The sequence below is a fragment of the Fukomys damarensis genome, unplaced genomic scaffold (genome assembly GCF_012274545.1).
Source record: "Fukomys damarensis isolate Sample0158 unplaced genomic scaffold, DMR_v1.0_HiC HiC_scaffold_20, whole genome shotgun sequence".
In the NCBI taxonomy this organism is placed as follows: domain Eukaryota; kingdom Metazoa; phylum Chordata; class Mammalia; order Rodentia; family Bathyergidae; genus Fukomys; species Fukomys damarensis.
The window spans coordinates 16,735,106-16,751,510 of NW_022900932.1; the positions used below are offsets into that span (position 1 = coordinate 16,735,106).

At 39.0% G+C, this 16,405-nt stretch overlaps 1 protein-coding gene and 1 long non-coding RNA gene across 2 annotated transcripts in view; one reads left to right on the plus strand and one right to left on the minus strand.

Annotated features, from left to right (window-relative positions):
- The window catches only part of Adk (adenosine kinase), a 449,321-nt gene that overhangs the window by 15,424 nt on the left and 417,492 nt on the right, over positions 1–16,405 (minus strand). Inside the window, exon 10 of the mRNA XM_033766515.1 lies at positions 14,865–14,951. Coding sequence (XP_033622406.1) covers positions 14,865–14,951 — 87 coding nt within the window. The remainder of the gene's footprint in view (positions 1–14,864; positions 14,952–16,405) is intronic.
- LOC104850354 lies at positions 10,525–13,806 on the plus strand. The gene is made up of 3 exons (XR_776946.3): positions 10,525–10,825; positions 12,346–12,618; positions 13,733–13,806. It is a non-coding gene; the product is annotated as an uncharacterized LOC104850354 (long non-coding RNA).

The following is a 16,405-nucleotide window of genomic DNA, read 5'->3' on the forward strand; positions in this document are numbered from 1 at the left end:
TTTATTTTTTGGGGGGGCACTGGGGATTGAACTCAGGTACGTACACTTGTGAGGCAGGCAGCGGCACCACTGAGCTAAATCCCCAGCCCTATACTTAACTTTTATTATAAACAAAATTTTAAAAAGTGAAAGTGTGGAATGTAACAAAAGTACAGCTACTGAATGTCTAGGTATTGGGACAGATCCAAAGAATTTAAAGTTGGACGATACATAGTAGGTGGCTTTGAGGATGATGGTTTGAAAGAAAGCTTTGCATATACTTAGAAAGAGCATAATAACTCAGTTTGGAGATAACGACAAGAAATACTTCCTAAAGAAAGTGATAGGAGCAGGGCCTTGAGTAAACAGCATTTTGCAGAGATGTATACTGTAAGCAGAAGAAAATATAGGTGGTGCTGAATGCCTATACTCCCAGAACTTGGGAGGCTGAGGCAGGAGGATCGCCACGAGTTTGAGGTCAGCATGGACCCACCACAAGACTCTGTCTCCAAAAAAAGAGGAGCGGGAGGAGAAGAAGAGGGAGAGGAAAACATAGGTACTGTTCATAAGAAAAAACATTTTGGAAAATAGTAAAAGATCACTTGTGTCGGAGACATGGCAGGACAGACAAGGTGGGGACAGAATGTCAAGATCTTGTGTGACCTGCTACAGAGTTTATAATGTAATCAATGAAGAGCCAACCAAAGACTGTGAGCCCGAGGGCTGGGTATTTAGCTCAGTGGTTCCACCGCCTGTCTTCCAAGCACAAGGACCCGAGTTCGATCCCTGGTACCAAAAAAACAAACAAACAAACAAAAAACCAAAAACAAAAACAAAAAAACCACTGTGAGCCCGAGAGGTGCATGATAACACCATTTCTGGACAGCTAATTCTGGTGTAAGCAAGGCGTCTGAACTGACAGGAAAGCAATGTTAGCAGAGAGGTCCAATAGGTGTGAGTCTACTGCAGCCTTCTGGTTGTTTCTCACAGTATCATTGAAACCCTACCACAGGCAGATTGAGAGTTCTAGTTTTACACTTAAAATGTGCAAAGTATTGAAGGCCAGAAGGAAGAGCAGTCTAACCAGGCGTGCAGCACAGGCGAAGTAGTGGGAAAGGTGTAGGCATGGACGGCAGGGCACGGCGAGCCTCCTGGGCCACAAACCAGAGCTGGGCCTTCAGTCTTAGTATGTTGAGAAGCTGTGCCAAGCTCTCAGCAGGGGGGTGAAATATTCAACTTCTTTCTCAAGTGATTGTTTTGGCTGCTATGCAGAAAACAGAATGAGGTGCCAGAAAGGGTGAGAGATGGAGAGCGGTCAGGAGGCTACAGTAGTGAGCGGGAAACAGGCCTGAACTTAAGTCATGGCAGAGAAATAGAAGAGACTGGATCTGAAATACAACCTTACAATCAAATCAAAAGAACTCACTAAAAGTTTAGACAGAAGGGATGAAAGGACTCAAGAGTGACTGCAAGGTTTTCAGCTCTGGGTGCCTGATGTTCCACATATGTGGTAGATGAACCAGGTGGTGAGAAACACTTTCAATACTGGATACACAGGAAGGAGGATGTGAAGTGTACAAACACACATGCACTGAGTCCACCTACTCATGACCCTGTTAAGAGAAATCACTTCATATACAGCACTGCAGAGGGGGCAGTCGAAACATTTTGTGCCTATGAATTGACCTTTAGTACTACTATTCAAGGGCCAACGACTTACAGGTCTTCTAGTGCCCTACTTATAACAATGCATGGGAAATGAACTGAGGTGACTTAGTGCTTTCTTTCAGGAGCTGGAATGGAAAGCAAAGACAGGCCAAGAAGCAGATACAGATTCAAAAAAATGGACACTCGAGGCAGCTGAGCATCTTTCCTGAGTGTAGCTGTGCAGTGAAGACCTAGAGCCTCTGCGGCTGGCATTTCTAGAACTGACTTGCGTCTGGGGTCACCGTCTGCTCCATTCTTAGTGAAAATCTGTCCAGTTCTGGCTCTAGAGATTTGTCTTATAACAGGTAACACTTGGGGAAACCTTAATATCAGTTACGCATTATGCTTTATAAACATTACTTCATTTAACTTTCAGAAAAACCTCAATGAGGTAAGAGTACTCATTATCTTCATTTTTCTAGAGGAAGATACGGAGGTTTAGAGATGTTAAGTCATTTGTCCAGAGTACATGGGTTAGCCTGTTCTGCTGCTGTTAACTGAATACTTAAAACTGAAAGAACAGATTTATTTTGTTCAGTGAAATAAGTGGGAAGTCCAAGATGGTACGTGGTGCCTGGTGAGGGCCGCTTGCTGTGTTCTTGTGTGGTAGAAAGTGGAAAGGAACTGAGAGAAGAGCAAGCCAGCCAGATACTGCACATAACCTCTCTTTAAAAGGGACTCACCCCATTCATAAACAAGGGAGGAACCCTCACGGCCTACTCACATCTTAAAGGTCTACCCCTTAATGCCATTATCGTTGGCAACATGAATTTTGGAGTGGACACATCTAACTGTAACATCTCTGAAATTAAAGATGGTACCGCCACTCAACTCACATCTGTTGACCCACTGTCTTAGTCACTAAGTCCCAATGTCTTTCTTCTAGAAAAATACCCCTTGACCTGAGAGAGGCGAGATGGGTTCTGTGTCTACTGACCCACAGCTAACAATGGCTGCATTACTGTATCCCACCTCCTCCCCAAGCCAAAACCTCCCTCATGTGGCTGTCATCCTCCAGAGAAAGGCCAGGATGAAATAAATTACTGTACTGTGGGGGTTGTGAAGTGTACACAGAAAAGATAAATGACATATTATAACCATAAATCCATATACTTGCTTTATCCTCTGTCTTTGAATACTTTAATGTAGAAGATCTAAACACAACTGTGAAAAGCCAATTTCCTCTTCCGCTTTTTGAAAAATAAAAAGAAATGGCTCTAGAGGTACTCTTTTAAGTAACAAATTTTACAACATGCTACTCCATGGCTTAAAGATTTAACTCAGGGTTAAAACTACACTACAGATGAACACATGACACAGAACTTGAAAGACAAAATCCTTAACATCTTTGCTATCTTTTTGACAGACAGAGTCTGTTACACTAGGCTTTAAAATTGGCTGTTCCTTAGCTATCATAATTTTTAAAAAAACTCTCACATGCCAGGCAAATGCTCTACTGAGCTATATATCCTCAGCTCTTAAAATTTTACTTGCGACAAGGTCTTCCACAGTTGACAAGGTTGGCCTTGAACTTGTTATCTTCCTGCCTCAGTCTCCCAAGCAGTGGGGGTTACAAGTGTGTACCGCCATGCCCAGATTTTTGTAATTTTTTATCAGTCATTTAAGCAGGGCAGAAGAAGTTTATTGCAAAACACTGAAAAATTATAGAGATAGGAAGACACAAGAAATGTAACAAACTCATTTTCAATAATTTTTACTTTATATTTATCATCTCTAGTGAGAGAATTTCTAAAAACTATGAGGTCATTCTAGTCATCTGCTGGGGTCAAGGTAGTGTTTATATGAAGACCTTTAATCAAGCTCAATGAGAATCCAATTTCTGCACAAGGTAAGTAACTCTTCACTCTGACTCCTTGCTTGACATGTATTAACTTTCATCATCAAGATGGCAACTAAAAGGAAGCTAGAATGTTTTAGAATTTTCCTTAATACAGGAATTTAGAAAATAAAAAAATGCAGTCTTGCTGTATCTGAAAACACTGTTACAAATGCTTGGCTATTATTACTAGGGAAAGTTTTAATAAAAGCTAGTTAGCTACAAAACTACCAAGCAGGCTGAGCTGGTAAGTGATTTTAGGGTCTAGATTTCTGGTACTTCTAATTATCCTCTGATAGCTTTACTTAGTGTCCCACCACCACGACAGATGACAATGAAAAACTGCAGTGAAATCCATCCATCCTGACACTGCTAAGCATCAGCTTTCTCTCTCTCCAAGTAAAATCAATACTCTGTTTGAGTAAACACGTTTACAGCTTTATTAGGATGTCTTGCTTGTTCTGTAACAGCTACTTGAAGCTGTGGTAACAAATCGACTCAACTCAGTTAAACCTAGAGAGCTGGGTAAGAGGCCCATCGATAAGGTTGTTATAAAAATAAACTGCAGGAGATCAGAAAGCTGGAGCAAACAGTCTGGTAAATGTCAATATTTTCCCTTACACGGGATGACAAAAACTGAGATCATGTGGAAAGTCTTTTTTCTCTCCTTAAAAATGTTTCTTCTTGTTTCAATCGGAGAAAGCATTTCTGCTTTTTTTAAAAAAATGTGTGTGTGCACGCACAGCTCTTCTGAATTAAATTTTCACTTCCTAAATCCCATGTGAATCCAGAACAGGAAGCTGATATAAATATGTGGCATTTTTCATGCCATTTTAGATTCTTTAATGTTTAGAGACACATTTTGGTATTCACGACAATAACGACCATATCCAAGTTATCTGAAATACCTGTGGTGGCTCAGACTTACTTCCCTTTTATTAAAACAAAAGTTTAGGCTCTATCATTTGTGAGATTAGTTTAACGGAATGTTCATTTATGCAACAGTATCTGCAAGAATGAAGTTGTACTTTCAGAACTGGGCCTTCTTATGTTTTGGCGCTAAATAAGAACAAACCGTGTGGCTTTCCACAGGCTGCACAACCTGTGGCAGGCTGGTCGTATGCATAAACCGCCTGCTACCGATTAGGAGCAGCCTGCACGGTGGGCACAGCTCCACGGAACAGGGAGTCACGTGCCCTCGTTTAGATGTCCACAGGTCGCTCAAAGAACTAACATCTGGCAGGAAATGCCCACTTCAACTTGGCTAGCTTCGACTATCCAGATGTGACAAAATAATGGTTTCCCCTTGCTGAACAGTGCTCAGATAGATTTTTCTTTTATTTTCTTTGTAGTCTAGATTGCAACATTTTGTTTTGTTCTAACTTCGTATCGACTACCACTACCAACTAGTCATCAACTAGTCGTAGAAGAACTCGTGACCCAACTGTTAGAAAACAGACTTTTCAGGAAAATGGAAATCGACAAACACTACATTTTGAAGTAAATTAAGCTACTGTGCCGGCCAGGGTAAGGTCTAAACTAGTGGGTATTTGCATAATGAAAACCAAAGTGTAAGTGGGGTCAGAGAATGCAGTATTTGACCTGAACATGAAACCAGTCCAGAGCCAAGGCCCCTTCACGACAGCTCGGCACAGGGCAGAGCTACGAGACGATGTGCAGAATACACACGTGCACGGTCAGCGCTCCAAGCGGGAGATGACGCCTGTGTGCTGTAGCTACAGCTCCGCTGTTGGGGGAGACTTAGTCCATCTTTTTTTTTTTTTTGTACTGGGGATCGAACTTGGGACCTTCCATTTGCAAGGCAGGCGGCGGAACCACTGATCTAAATCCCTGGCCCAACTTATTCCCTCTTTGTGATGGCTGTTATAATTTTACTAACATAGCTCAGGACACTGTATTTGAATTAAGAACAAAAACAGCAGGGATTTAGCTCAGTGGTGCTATGACTGTGTTCTATCCCAGTACTGAAGGAGAGAGAGAGAGAGAGGGAGAGGGAGTAATCCAATTTAAAAATGCCCCCTAGGTAAAGCTGGGCATGGTGGCACACACCTGTAATCCCAGCACTCAGGAGGCTGAGGCAGGAGGATTGCGGTGAGTTCGAGACCAGCCTGGGCTACACAGTGAATTCCAGGTCAGCCTCAACTACATAGTGAGACCCTGTCTCGAAAAAACCAAAAAAAAAAAAAAACCCAAGCCAAACCAAAAAAAAAAAAAAAAAAAAAAAAAAAAAAAAAAAAAAACCCAAGCCAAACCAAACAAATAATGCCCACTAGGTAGCTCAATGGTACAGCACGTACTCAGTGTGTGCAAGGCCTTGGATTCAATCTCCAGCTCCAAAAATAAAACAAAACAGAAACCCCAAAGACAAACCCATCCCCTCATTAGGACAAAGTCAGTTCTTAGAATAAGATGACAGCAAACTTGTTCACGTGAAGCTATACTTAGCACCCTAATTTATCAGCAAGGAAGCTAATTTTATTATTGTTTAACTCATTTCTTTTTTGGTACCAGGGATCGAACTCGGGTCCTTGTGCTTGCAAGGGAGGTGGCAGAACTGCTGAGCTAAATCCTCAGCCCTGTTTAACTCAATTTAAAAAACCTGCACTTGGTACATGTGACAGTTTCTCACAGCAATATAATTCTAAAACGTTAAAAATATTTGACAAACAGGGCCATGGATTTAGCTCAGTGGCACCAGTCTGCCTTGCAAGCACAAAGATCAGAGTTCGATCTCAGGTACCAAAAAAAAAAAAAAAAAAAAAAAAAAAAATTTGACAAAAGAATTTTTTTTGTTTTTTTTTGGTACTTGAGATTGAATTCAGGGCTTAAGAATGCTAAGCAAGCACTCTATCTCTGAGCTATAGCCCCAGCTCCTCTCTTTTTATTTTGTTTTTGTTTTTTTTTAATGCTCCTGAGAGAAGGTCTCCCTATGTAGTTCAGGCTGGAACTGAACTCAGTATGCAGCCCAAGCTAGCCTCAAATGCATAGCAATCTTGCTCCAGCCTCGTGAGTGCTGGGATTACAGGTGTGTGCTATCATACCTGGCTCATCTCCAGCCTCTTTTAATATTTTATTTTCAGACAGGTCTTGGTAAGTTGTCCAGGCTAGCTCTGAACCTGCTGTCCTCCTTCTTCAGTCTCCTGAGTGGCTGGGATTAGATTAAGTATACCACTGTACCTGGCTTAGAAAATTTTTAATTTGCCATTTATTTCATGGGCTAGAAATAAAACATACGAGTCTTTTTTTGTCTATGGCTTGTATTCATTTTGGCCATTCTTTTAAGGTTATGGTATACAGTGTATTAACTAATGCTATTCTTTAAATAATTTGTTATGAAATTTTGCTTTATCTTTTCATAGAAGACTGTTTTTAAAACACATATTCTTTTTTGGTACCAGGGATCAAACTCGGTACCTTGCACTTGAGAGGCAGGGGGTGGCATTACTGAGCTAAATCCCCAGCCCCCCAAAACCCATTTTCTTTATTAATATCTACTTGAAATAAAAAAGAAATAAAACATATATCTTTCTTTATAAAAGATCAAGATTAACAGGACAACTGAATGAAATATAAAGAGCCTGTGTTCATATCCCAGGTTGGGGAAGTGAAAGAAGCTACTAATTTGGTAATCATATTGCCAATTTTTTTGTTTTATTTAGATCTTTGCGAAGGTTAAACAGCTTTACAAGGTCAAAGGTTACATTTCTTTGTTTGTTTCCCAGGTTGGGGAAGTGAAAGAAGCTACTAATTTGGTAATCATATTGCCAATTTTTTTGTTTTATTTAGATCTTTGCGAAGGTTAAACAGCTTTACAAGGTCAAAGGTCACTTTTCTTTGTTTGTTTTTTTTGAGACAAGGTCTCACTATATAGTTGAGACTGACCTGGAACTCACTGTGTAGCCCAGGCTGGCCTCGAACTCACAGCGATCCCCTTGCCTCAGCCTCCTGAGTGCTGGGATTACAGGCGTGTGCCACCTTGCCTGGCATAAGGTTACACTTCATACAAATCATCATGCAGTTTGGAAGTTTGTGTCTACTGAATTATTTGACATGGCAAGACGTCTGTCTTAGAAATTACATTAAGAGCAGGGAATGTAACTCCGTAGTAGAGCACATGCTTAGTATGTGCAAGGACCTGGGTTGATTCTCAGCATTGCAAAAAACAAAACAAAACAAAACAAAACAACTCAAAATCAATCAAATAACAACAAAACTCCACAAAGTGAATAAAAGCATATTATGTAAGAAATTCAAATATCATGAGGCATATGATGTTTTGATGTCACACATCAAAGAGTGATAATCTTATCTACCCACCATTGTTTGGTGTTTCTTCTTGGGACTTTCATATGCATTTATAAATATATACACATCATGTACATATAAGGCCTTTTAAAATAAAACATAAATGGCATAGCACACTTACTGTTCTGTGACTTTTTTATTCTCACCTATCAAGGTATCATCCAGAAGATTTTATATGAAGAAACAGGTTGGATATTAGATAAGCACATCCAGACATATAACATCTCTGAAATTACCACAATCTCTATTTTAGGGCCATAAAAAACTTACCTAATAATATATAATTAATAAATAAGGATAGTTGATTGGTAATACCTAGACCATTAGATTTCATAGAACATTGAAATGTTCCCCCCCCAAAATTTTAGGAATAAACATAAGATTGTCAAATTTTAATTTTTTACCAGGTGAGAACATTTAAAAAAAAAGGTATTGTCAATATCAACATTATTCATAAAAAAGGATAATTTAAGTTTCGTTCAGTAGAAAGAACAATGTTTAAAATTGAGTATATTTAGCTTTAAGAAAACTTACTTATTGCTCCTACCTTTGATCAAATTGATACTGACTAATGAAAACTCTGTTACGTGACAGGTTGGCCTACAGACCAGTGGTTAGAAGATGACTGAATAATAGAGGTAATATAACAAAAAAGAGTAGGGGAAAGAACTTTTGGATCAGATTTTAAGTTTAAATGCTGGCTTTCAATGTGATCTTGGGCAAATGACTTACTCCCACAGGAACCATCTAAGCTGAGCCGTGGCCCAGAGGCCAACCCACAGATTTATAAGGTTAAATAAATGAATATTTGTTTTAGGCACTAGTTAGTTATGCATTGAAAACTAACTAGTATTTCTGTATGACTCAGACAGATAAGGTCATAAAAACCGACCAGATCCATGTAATAGCATCCACTATAGGCTTCAAGTTATTTCCAATTGGTTCACTGGTACTCTAGGTCAGGAAACCAACACACATGTATTTTGTCATGTCACAACTGTAAGAAGAAGGAACTTCAGAAATGTTATTTATGACAGTTTCTCTGGCCCTTTGCCAGTAAATAAGGTATTTTCATACCAATATAATTTTTCTTGAAATAAACATCTCTCCATAATCTTCAAATACGAGAAAGCTAAGGATCATAGTTGAGCTTTGGTGTCTGATGCTGTAACCAGGCTCAGATTATCTGTCTTACCCAAACTCCCACAAGATAAGGTCCTTTGAATTCCATTACCCATTTACAAGTGCTTTTTGATGGAGGTCATCTGTGACATCAGATCTTAGAGGGAACATTCGTATTTTATGAGACATTCCAGACCTCACTCTCAAAGCATCTTGTATTTCGTATGAGCCAAAGTGACGTCTCCCCCCGCCACCGTGCTCCTCTAGGTCTCTAGATTTGTAATCCCGGTGTAGCTTGTAATGTGGCATCGTGTGACTGCATGGGTGTGAATGTCTTTTCCCTTCCTTTCCTTGAAATGGATCTGCTATCTGTGGGGAATATTTCATATTGCTAATTACCAAGTCAATTTCATACTTCATCTGGTGGTTTTAAGGCAAAGTTTTGTATGAAATAAAACACAGGCGATATCCTACTATAGTAGAAAGACAAGGAAAGGTGGAGTTGCTGATGTAGGGTTGTTTACCAGTGGGCAGCTGTCACCATGGTCACCACCAAGTGAAACCCTAGGAGACAGTGAGTCTTGAAGGTTCTGAGTTTTGAGTAAAGAAGTGTGAGAAACAATGTGCTGTTATTTTCTAATCTTCTGGGATGGTGCAGAAAAAAATTCATAAGAATTTTGTACCATTTGTTTGCAGAGCACCATGAAGCTGCAATTAAGAATGAAGGAAGGTATACTTTGAAAGTGCAAGGACCCGAGTTTGATCCCTAGTATCAAAAAGGAAAAAACAAAACCCAGAATGAAGGAAGGAGGTGGGTGTGGTGGTGCACACCTGTCATCCCAGCACTAGGAAGGCTGAGGCAGGAAGACTGCTGTGAGTTCGAGGCCTGCCTGGGCTATACAGTGAGTTCAAAGCCAGCCTGAACTGCACAGTGAGACCTTGTCTCAAAAAACCCCAAAATAATGGAGGAAGGAGCTACAAATGTCTAGGAACAAACAAAAATGGCGAAGACAGAAACTACGGATGATTAGAGATTTTCTGTGACTCTCAGAAGTATAGACAGGTGCTACATAAAGAAGCAGCAGTATCCTTGTTCTTGGAACAATTTTTTGTTTAAAACCAAAAATCATTTCTGAACATGAATTAGAGAGTAAAATTAATAAGTCTTTTTATCTGGCGAGAAATAGAATAATTATTTACAGTGGGACTGTGGCCATTTGCATACCATGGGTAATCTTTCATGGCATTTTCTCTTATAAAGCCGTGAGAATTTTGAAAAATCAGAAGTACTCAGAGCAGCACAGTCACTTTACTGTCACTTCTAAGCTCCTGATGGCTTCTGCCATTTTTAATCAAGGTTTTTTTTAAGCCTAAAGATGTTGATCCCTCTGTGAGGTCTCTATTCTTTTACCTGAGAGTTATACACTGTATATGCACCAAATCTGTCAGAGGTCTACTCATTTTCCGCCTAAAGATGATTTGTAGGTCTAGTCCATATACTTACAGCTCACATAAAACATACGACTAAATCACATTAGATTAACTCAGGCTGGTATCGACAGCCCAGTGGGAATGTATTGATTAGGTCCCCTTTCAGGTTATTTGTTATGATTTTTTCTTCTCAGTTTCATTTACTGGGAAGACACAGGGGAAGAGATTTCACCGGGAACAATGACAGAGCTTGTCACAAAATGTTCTCAATGTTTCCATTTGTTACTATGGCAGTGACAAAGAGGGTTCCAAATGAAAAGGCAGGCCTGCTGTGACAAAGCACAGCAGGACAACGGAAGAAATTTTCTCCTGACCTGGGAAATTAGGAAATCATACTCAGAGATTATAGAATTGTCTCAAAAGGTACAATCCTAGCACATGGGCTTTTGAGGGAGAATGTGAAAAGAGTTCCATCAGGGCTGGCTAGGGACAAATAAAGAGCAAAGGTTACAAAGCACTTAAGACCTCCAAATGGAGCAAGTGTGCTTGTCAAGGCAAGTGGGATTTGTTGCTATCACTAAACCCTTGAGATCTATTTAATTTAATTTATGTACATTTGGGGTACTCATTTAAAAATTACACAGGAAGATCCCTGCTACAGTCATATATCTTTGAACTTCATGAAAGAAACATATGGCCCTCTGGCACTGAGCTATGTAATTAGCACATGGTAACTAGAGGGATACTTTACCAAAAACTTGAAATGTATGAAAAGAAAATTACTGTCCTTCAGAGAGTTAAAGTAGACTGGAATACAGATACGCAAAGTCACAAAGATGGAAGTATTTGTCAGCCAACAAAACTTGAAAGTAATGGGATAAATATATTATCTCTCTAAAGATAGAAGGTATCAGTCAGAAAGGAGATAAGTTAATCAGGCAGTGAGGCAAAGAAAAAGAAACTCCTCAGTATACGGAACAGTTGTCACGGCCTCTCTATCTCTGCTAGGACCAGGAGAGTTTAACAGCTGGAGCTGTTTCCGGTTTCAGTAGAAAGACTTGCTGAGGAGGAGATAGAAGCAGTGGGTTTTCCAATGATTTCTTTTTTTTTAAGTGTTTACAACTAACAAGACCATCTCTGTTGTAGGATGGATCCATAAGCTAGCTCAGCCTAGTTCTATAAACATCCCTTATTTAACTCTGCTTATTTGGATTCTGTGCTAACCAAGCGAGTTTATGATGTCGCTTTCTGCATCTCTGTAGTACAATCGATTCTACTACTTAGCAAAAGCTGTTGGTTCAAAGTCACCAGAGACTATGGACCTTCAATTCTGTTGTTTCAGTTTTTCTTTCTTTTATGCAGTAAATTCACCTTAGTGTCATGAGCACCCTTGCAGATAATAAGAGCCTCTCTTCGATCTATTTAGATAATAGGAAGATGCTCTTTGGCAAAAAGTAGCTTTTGTCAGGAGGGCTGGCCTGTGGCTCTCTCCCTTTTAGTGATGAGCTTTCCCTATATGTTTGGAGAAATAGTATAATGAAATGAGGAAGACCTTACTTGAGAGCAAAGTGCTTGGGTTTAAACCCTACTGCTACTCTCTCGCTATGAGACTATGGGGCAGGCTCCCCAACTTTGGTTTAGTTTGCTCATCAGTAAAATATAATTTTTAAAAAATTGCAGGGGAAAAAAAAAAGGGCTGAGATTTAGCTCAATGGTTCTGCCACCTGCCTTGCAAGCACAAGGTCCTGAGTTTGATCCACAGTACCAACAAAACAAAACAACCCAAAAACCAAACACAGGAGGATTTTTCAAAACATTAAGTTAGTTAATATAAGTACAAGGATAGGCCATTTGTATACAATATAAAGGATATACACAGAATGTGCTGAATATAACAGGCACAAGTATTCCATCAGTAAACTAATGTGCTTATCTCATTACAGGGCCTAGGTTTTCAAGATCTGATTGTCCTGGGAACTGCTTAGAATACAATTAAAATGAGAAAAATGGCTACTAGTTGAGCGACTACCAATGAAGTTCTGCTGAGTTTCAGCCTGTCTTCTACTTTCTCTGCACTAAAATCCACTGTTTGAAGCCTGGATCAGCTGGAAATAAAGTGAGGAAGCTGCCAATGCTTACAAGGGTTGGGAAACTACAGCCAGTGAGCCCAATCTGGCCAGTGGTCTCCTTTTTGTATATTTTGAAAGCAAAGAAAGGTATATACCTTTTTTTTTTCTTCTTCTTTTTTTTTTTTTTTTATTTGAGACAGGGTCTCCCTATGCAGTCTAGGCTGGCCTTGAACTCACTATGTACTCCAAGCTGGTCTCAAACTCATGGTGATCCTCCTGCCTCAGCCTCTGACGTACTGGAATTACAGATGTGCACCACCATGCCCAGCTAAGGTTTTTATATTTTAAAAGTGTTATTTTATATATATATATATGAAAAATCTAAACAACCAGACAAATGATGCAAGACAATAAGCAGTATAATGAGCAATATAACCTGTATATCACTTACACAGATTAAACTATTCACTGTCTGGTCCTTTACCAAAAAGAAAAAAAAAGTGTGGACTCCTGTTCCCCAGACTCTTTGCTTTTCACTTACTTATATATACCTCAATAATAACTATAATGAGGCTAGGTAAGTCACGTGGGATAAAAGAAGCTGAAAATCCTTTAATGAAAATTCCAACTTCTTTGATGAAATTTATTTCTCACAGTAACCGAAGTGCAACTGGGAGTGAGCTCTTGCTGTACTTACCTTAGTACCCTAAGAATAGCCTCTTTGCCCCTCAACAAGCACACATTCTTAATGTGCACAGAACTGGCAGGATTACAGGTGCGGCATCTGTTATTATAGGGCCAAGAAGCCCAGAACCCTTGGACCAGTGGTAGTAGTTTACTAGGTGACTATCATAGCCAGGACAGTCCTTATGTCCTAGTGAATGTCAGTGATACAGAATATTGAGTAATGTACACACAAGGGAAAGGTATCCAAGTTTTTACACTATGATTCTCAGTTTAATCAACTTTCAACCAGAAAACTGCTACAGTTTCCTTGTTGGATGCATTAGCAAATACCTGTAATCCCAGCTAGGGGAGAGTCTGAGGCAGGAGGATCACAAGCTCAAGGCCAGTTTGGGCAACTTAGTGAGATGCTACCTCAAAAAATAAAAAAATGGGCTGGGATGTAGCTCAGTGGTAGAGACCTTGTCTAATACATGTAAAGCCCTTGGTTCAATTCTTAGTACCAGAGTGTGGGGTGGGGAGAGGAAATCAGTATTATTTATACAATATGGCTTAACTCTGAATAAAATATTTTTAGCTTACACAGATTTGTAGCTGTGAAGAGTATGGAAGAGGAAAATTAGCTTCAAAAATATTCTAAAAGTACCCATGATGTAGCCTTTCAGAGAAAGGAAATAAAAAACAAAAGCTTCACAGTGAAACAGAATATTTCTTTTGTATGTACTCTTTCCAAAGAATACAGAACATGGGGTATCCTATGTGTTACAGCTCATTTAAGATGTGGTATGAGTGGTTTCAGGGAAAAAAAGAAAACATAATTAAAATATCATTAAAATAAAAGAATATTAAAATATTAAATTAAAACTATCATATAAACAAAAATAAGTTTCCCACAATTCATATTAACCCCCAGGAGAAGGGAGCAACAGCCAGCTCCATTTGCCTTTTTACCTTGTCTTGCTTTGATCCTGTGAGAAAGCGAGATCAGGGGAGATCCCTTTTGGGCTATCTTGGGAGGAATCTACAGCTTTCTAGAAAAAGCTAACTTAGCTTAACTATACTCTAACTCTAAGGAATTTGACTCATTAAAAGAACCTCTGAATTGGATTTCAGATCAATCTAAGTCAGCAAGCTAAAAATCTTCTGTCTTGATCTTATTTTTGAGTACTCATTCGCAAAATGATCTAATCCTTATCAAATTTGCTAGTTCTTACAGAGTCTGAATTAGACCAAAATTTAACCCTTCTCAGTATAATAAACACCCACCATTGTGTTAGAAACAGATGCATAACCAAAGGATATAAGCCAAAGACATCAGCCTTAGTTATTAGCATGCCGTTTAGTATTCATCGCAATTTGTTTTAAAGAACAACAATGTGTTAACATTTCGGCCTGAAGGGCTCTGAATATACTATCTACTGTATTTGATGCAGCCTGCTTATGCAATATTCTGACAGATACTATCAATCTTGTGAAAATGACTGGGGTGTAGCATAATAGCAAATTATCATTGCCAAACACAAATTTTTCCTGTAGTATAATCCCATCCTATTACTCACAATGGTAGTGGCAGATGGAAAGAACATTAGGCGTTAATTTTTTAAAAGAAGAAATTAAAAGTTATTAAGTTAATAAATCCTGGCTATGTGGTAGAGACAAGGGTTAAAATGTTTAACTTGTAAGCAAATATGAAGTAAGGGAGTCTGTACCTCCAACAAATGCATCTCCAGCTCCATTGGTGTCAATAATTTCTTTCTGGTCTTGATCCAAGACAGGAAAAGCAGTGACTTCACTTTCTGCAATTAGAGCCAAAGAAAGGCAGTCTGACTTCTCTTTGTTATATTCAATACAGTATATGAGCTCAATGAAATACAGTTTGATGTTCCTTCCAGTTTGTTTACCCATCATTCAAAGAGAGAGAAGACATGAACTCTGTATTCTACATTTAAATACTTGGAAACCAACATACAAAGTCATATGCAAGCAATACTGCTTTGCAATTTTCAGCATACAGATGCTGTATATGACTTATGAGAGTTATACTCAGGTAGCTTACATTTTTGGTTTGATTATAAATGGCAATAGTGCCTTTTTAGGACAGTACAAATGATTAAACAGAAACTATGAGCTAAAGGAGTGTTTGTATGGATTAGATCATGGTCTTTAATAAAGCTTCAAGCTTGACTGCATTCCTGGCAGTGAAATCGTGGATATAGCTAAAGAGCTATAAATTTAAAAAATATAAACAATGAGTCCTGGGTGTTTCTTTACAGAAAATCACAATGGTACTATAAAAACCTTCCTGCTATTTTGTTACAGTACATCATGCCAATGTCTGTCACTATTGATTTTAGTGGGCTAATGGCAAATAAGACAATCTGGTGACTCTTTTGCAAAGGAGTCAGGGTCAGCTAACGAAAGGGAAGTGACACTGAATGCATGGGCAGAACAAAAGGGACAGTGCAAGCCGCTCTCATCCTAGTGCGGTCTGGACCGGGGCTTGTTTTGACTACAGAGTAAGCTAGTATGTGTTACTTGGCACATGACAGTTTTGGAGTTATTTGTGATGAAATCTGGCTAGAGGACATCTGCAAATGATTGGACAATGTGTGTGTGTTTTTTTTTTTAATTTGGCGGTGGAATTTCTGTAATCACAAATTTGTATTTCTTATGGGGATAGGCAGGGTTAAGGACTTGCCAACTTCAGTCTCATCTAAGAACAAGAAAGAGGGAAAAGGAGATCTTGGGAACCTTAAAATTTTAACAAAGACTCTTAAGAATCATAAAAGCACGGTCGGTTTATCTTTTGCTACCTACTACAATTGGATACTTTTTGTTTTGTTTTGTTTTGCTTTGGTTTTTTTGGTACCGGGGATTGAACTCGGGACCTTGTCCTTGCAAGGCAGGCGGTGGCACCACTGAGCTAAATCCCCCGCCCTACAATTGGATACTTTTAACAAGAGACAGAAACAGGTATCTTAATGAAGAAAAGATCCACCTGTAAAAATTATTTATAAAGGGGACTGACTCATTTACTTAGTGACCCCTTAATGACTACTAACTCTTATGCCAGAAGCATCTATTTAAACTCTTAGTCACTAAACTTTCCACACTTCGGTGCACTAGGGTCTACAAGGTGGTTAACAAGATTTTGATTAATTGGAAATTATGGCATAAATATACAAGATTAAACTTTCTAGGAAGTCTGCAGTATGTATGACAACATGGACCAAAAAAAAAAAAAAAAAAA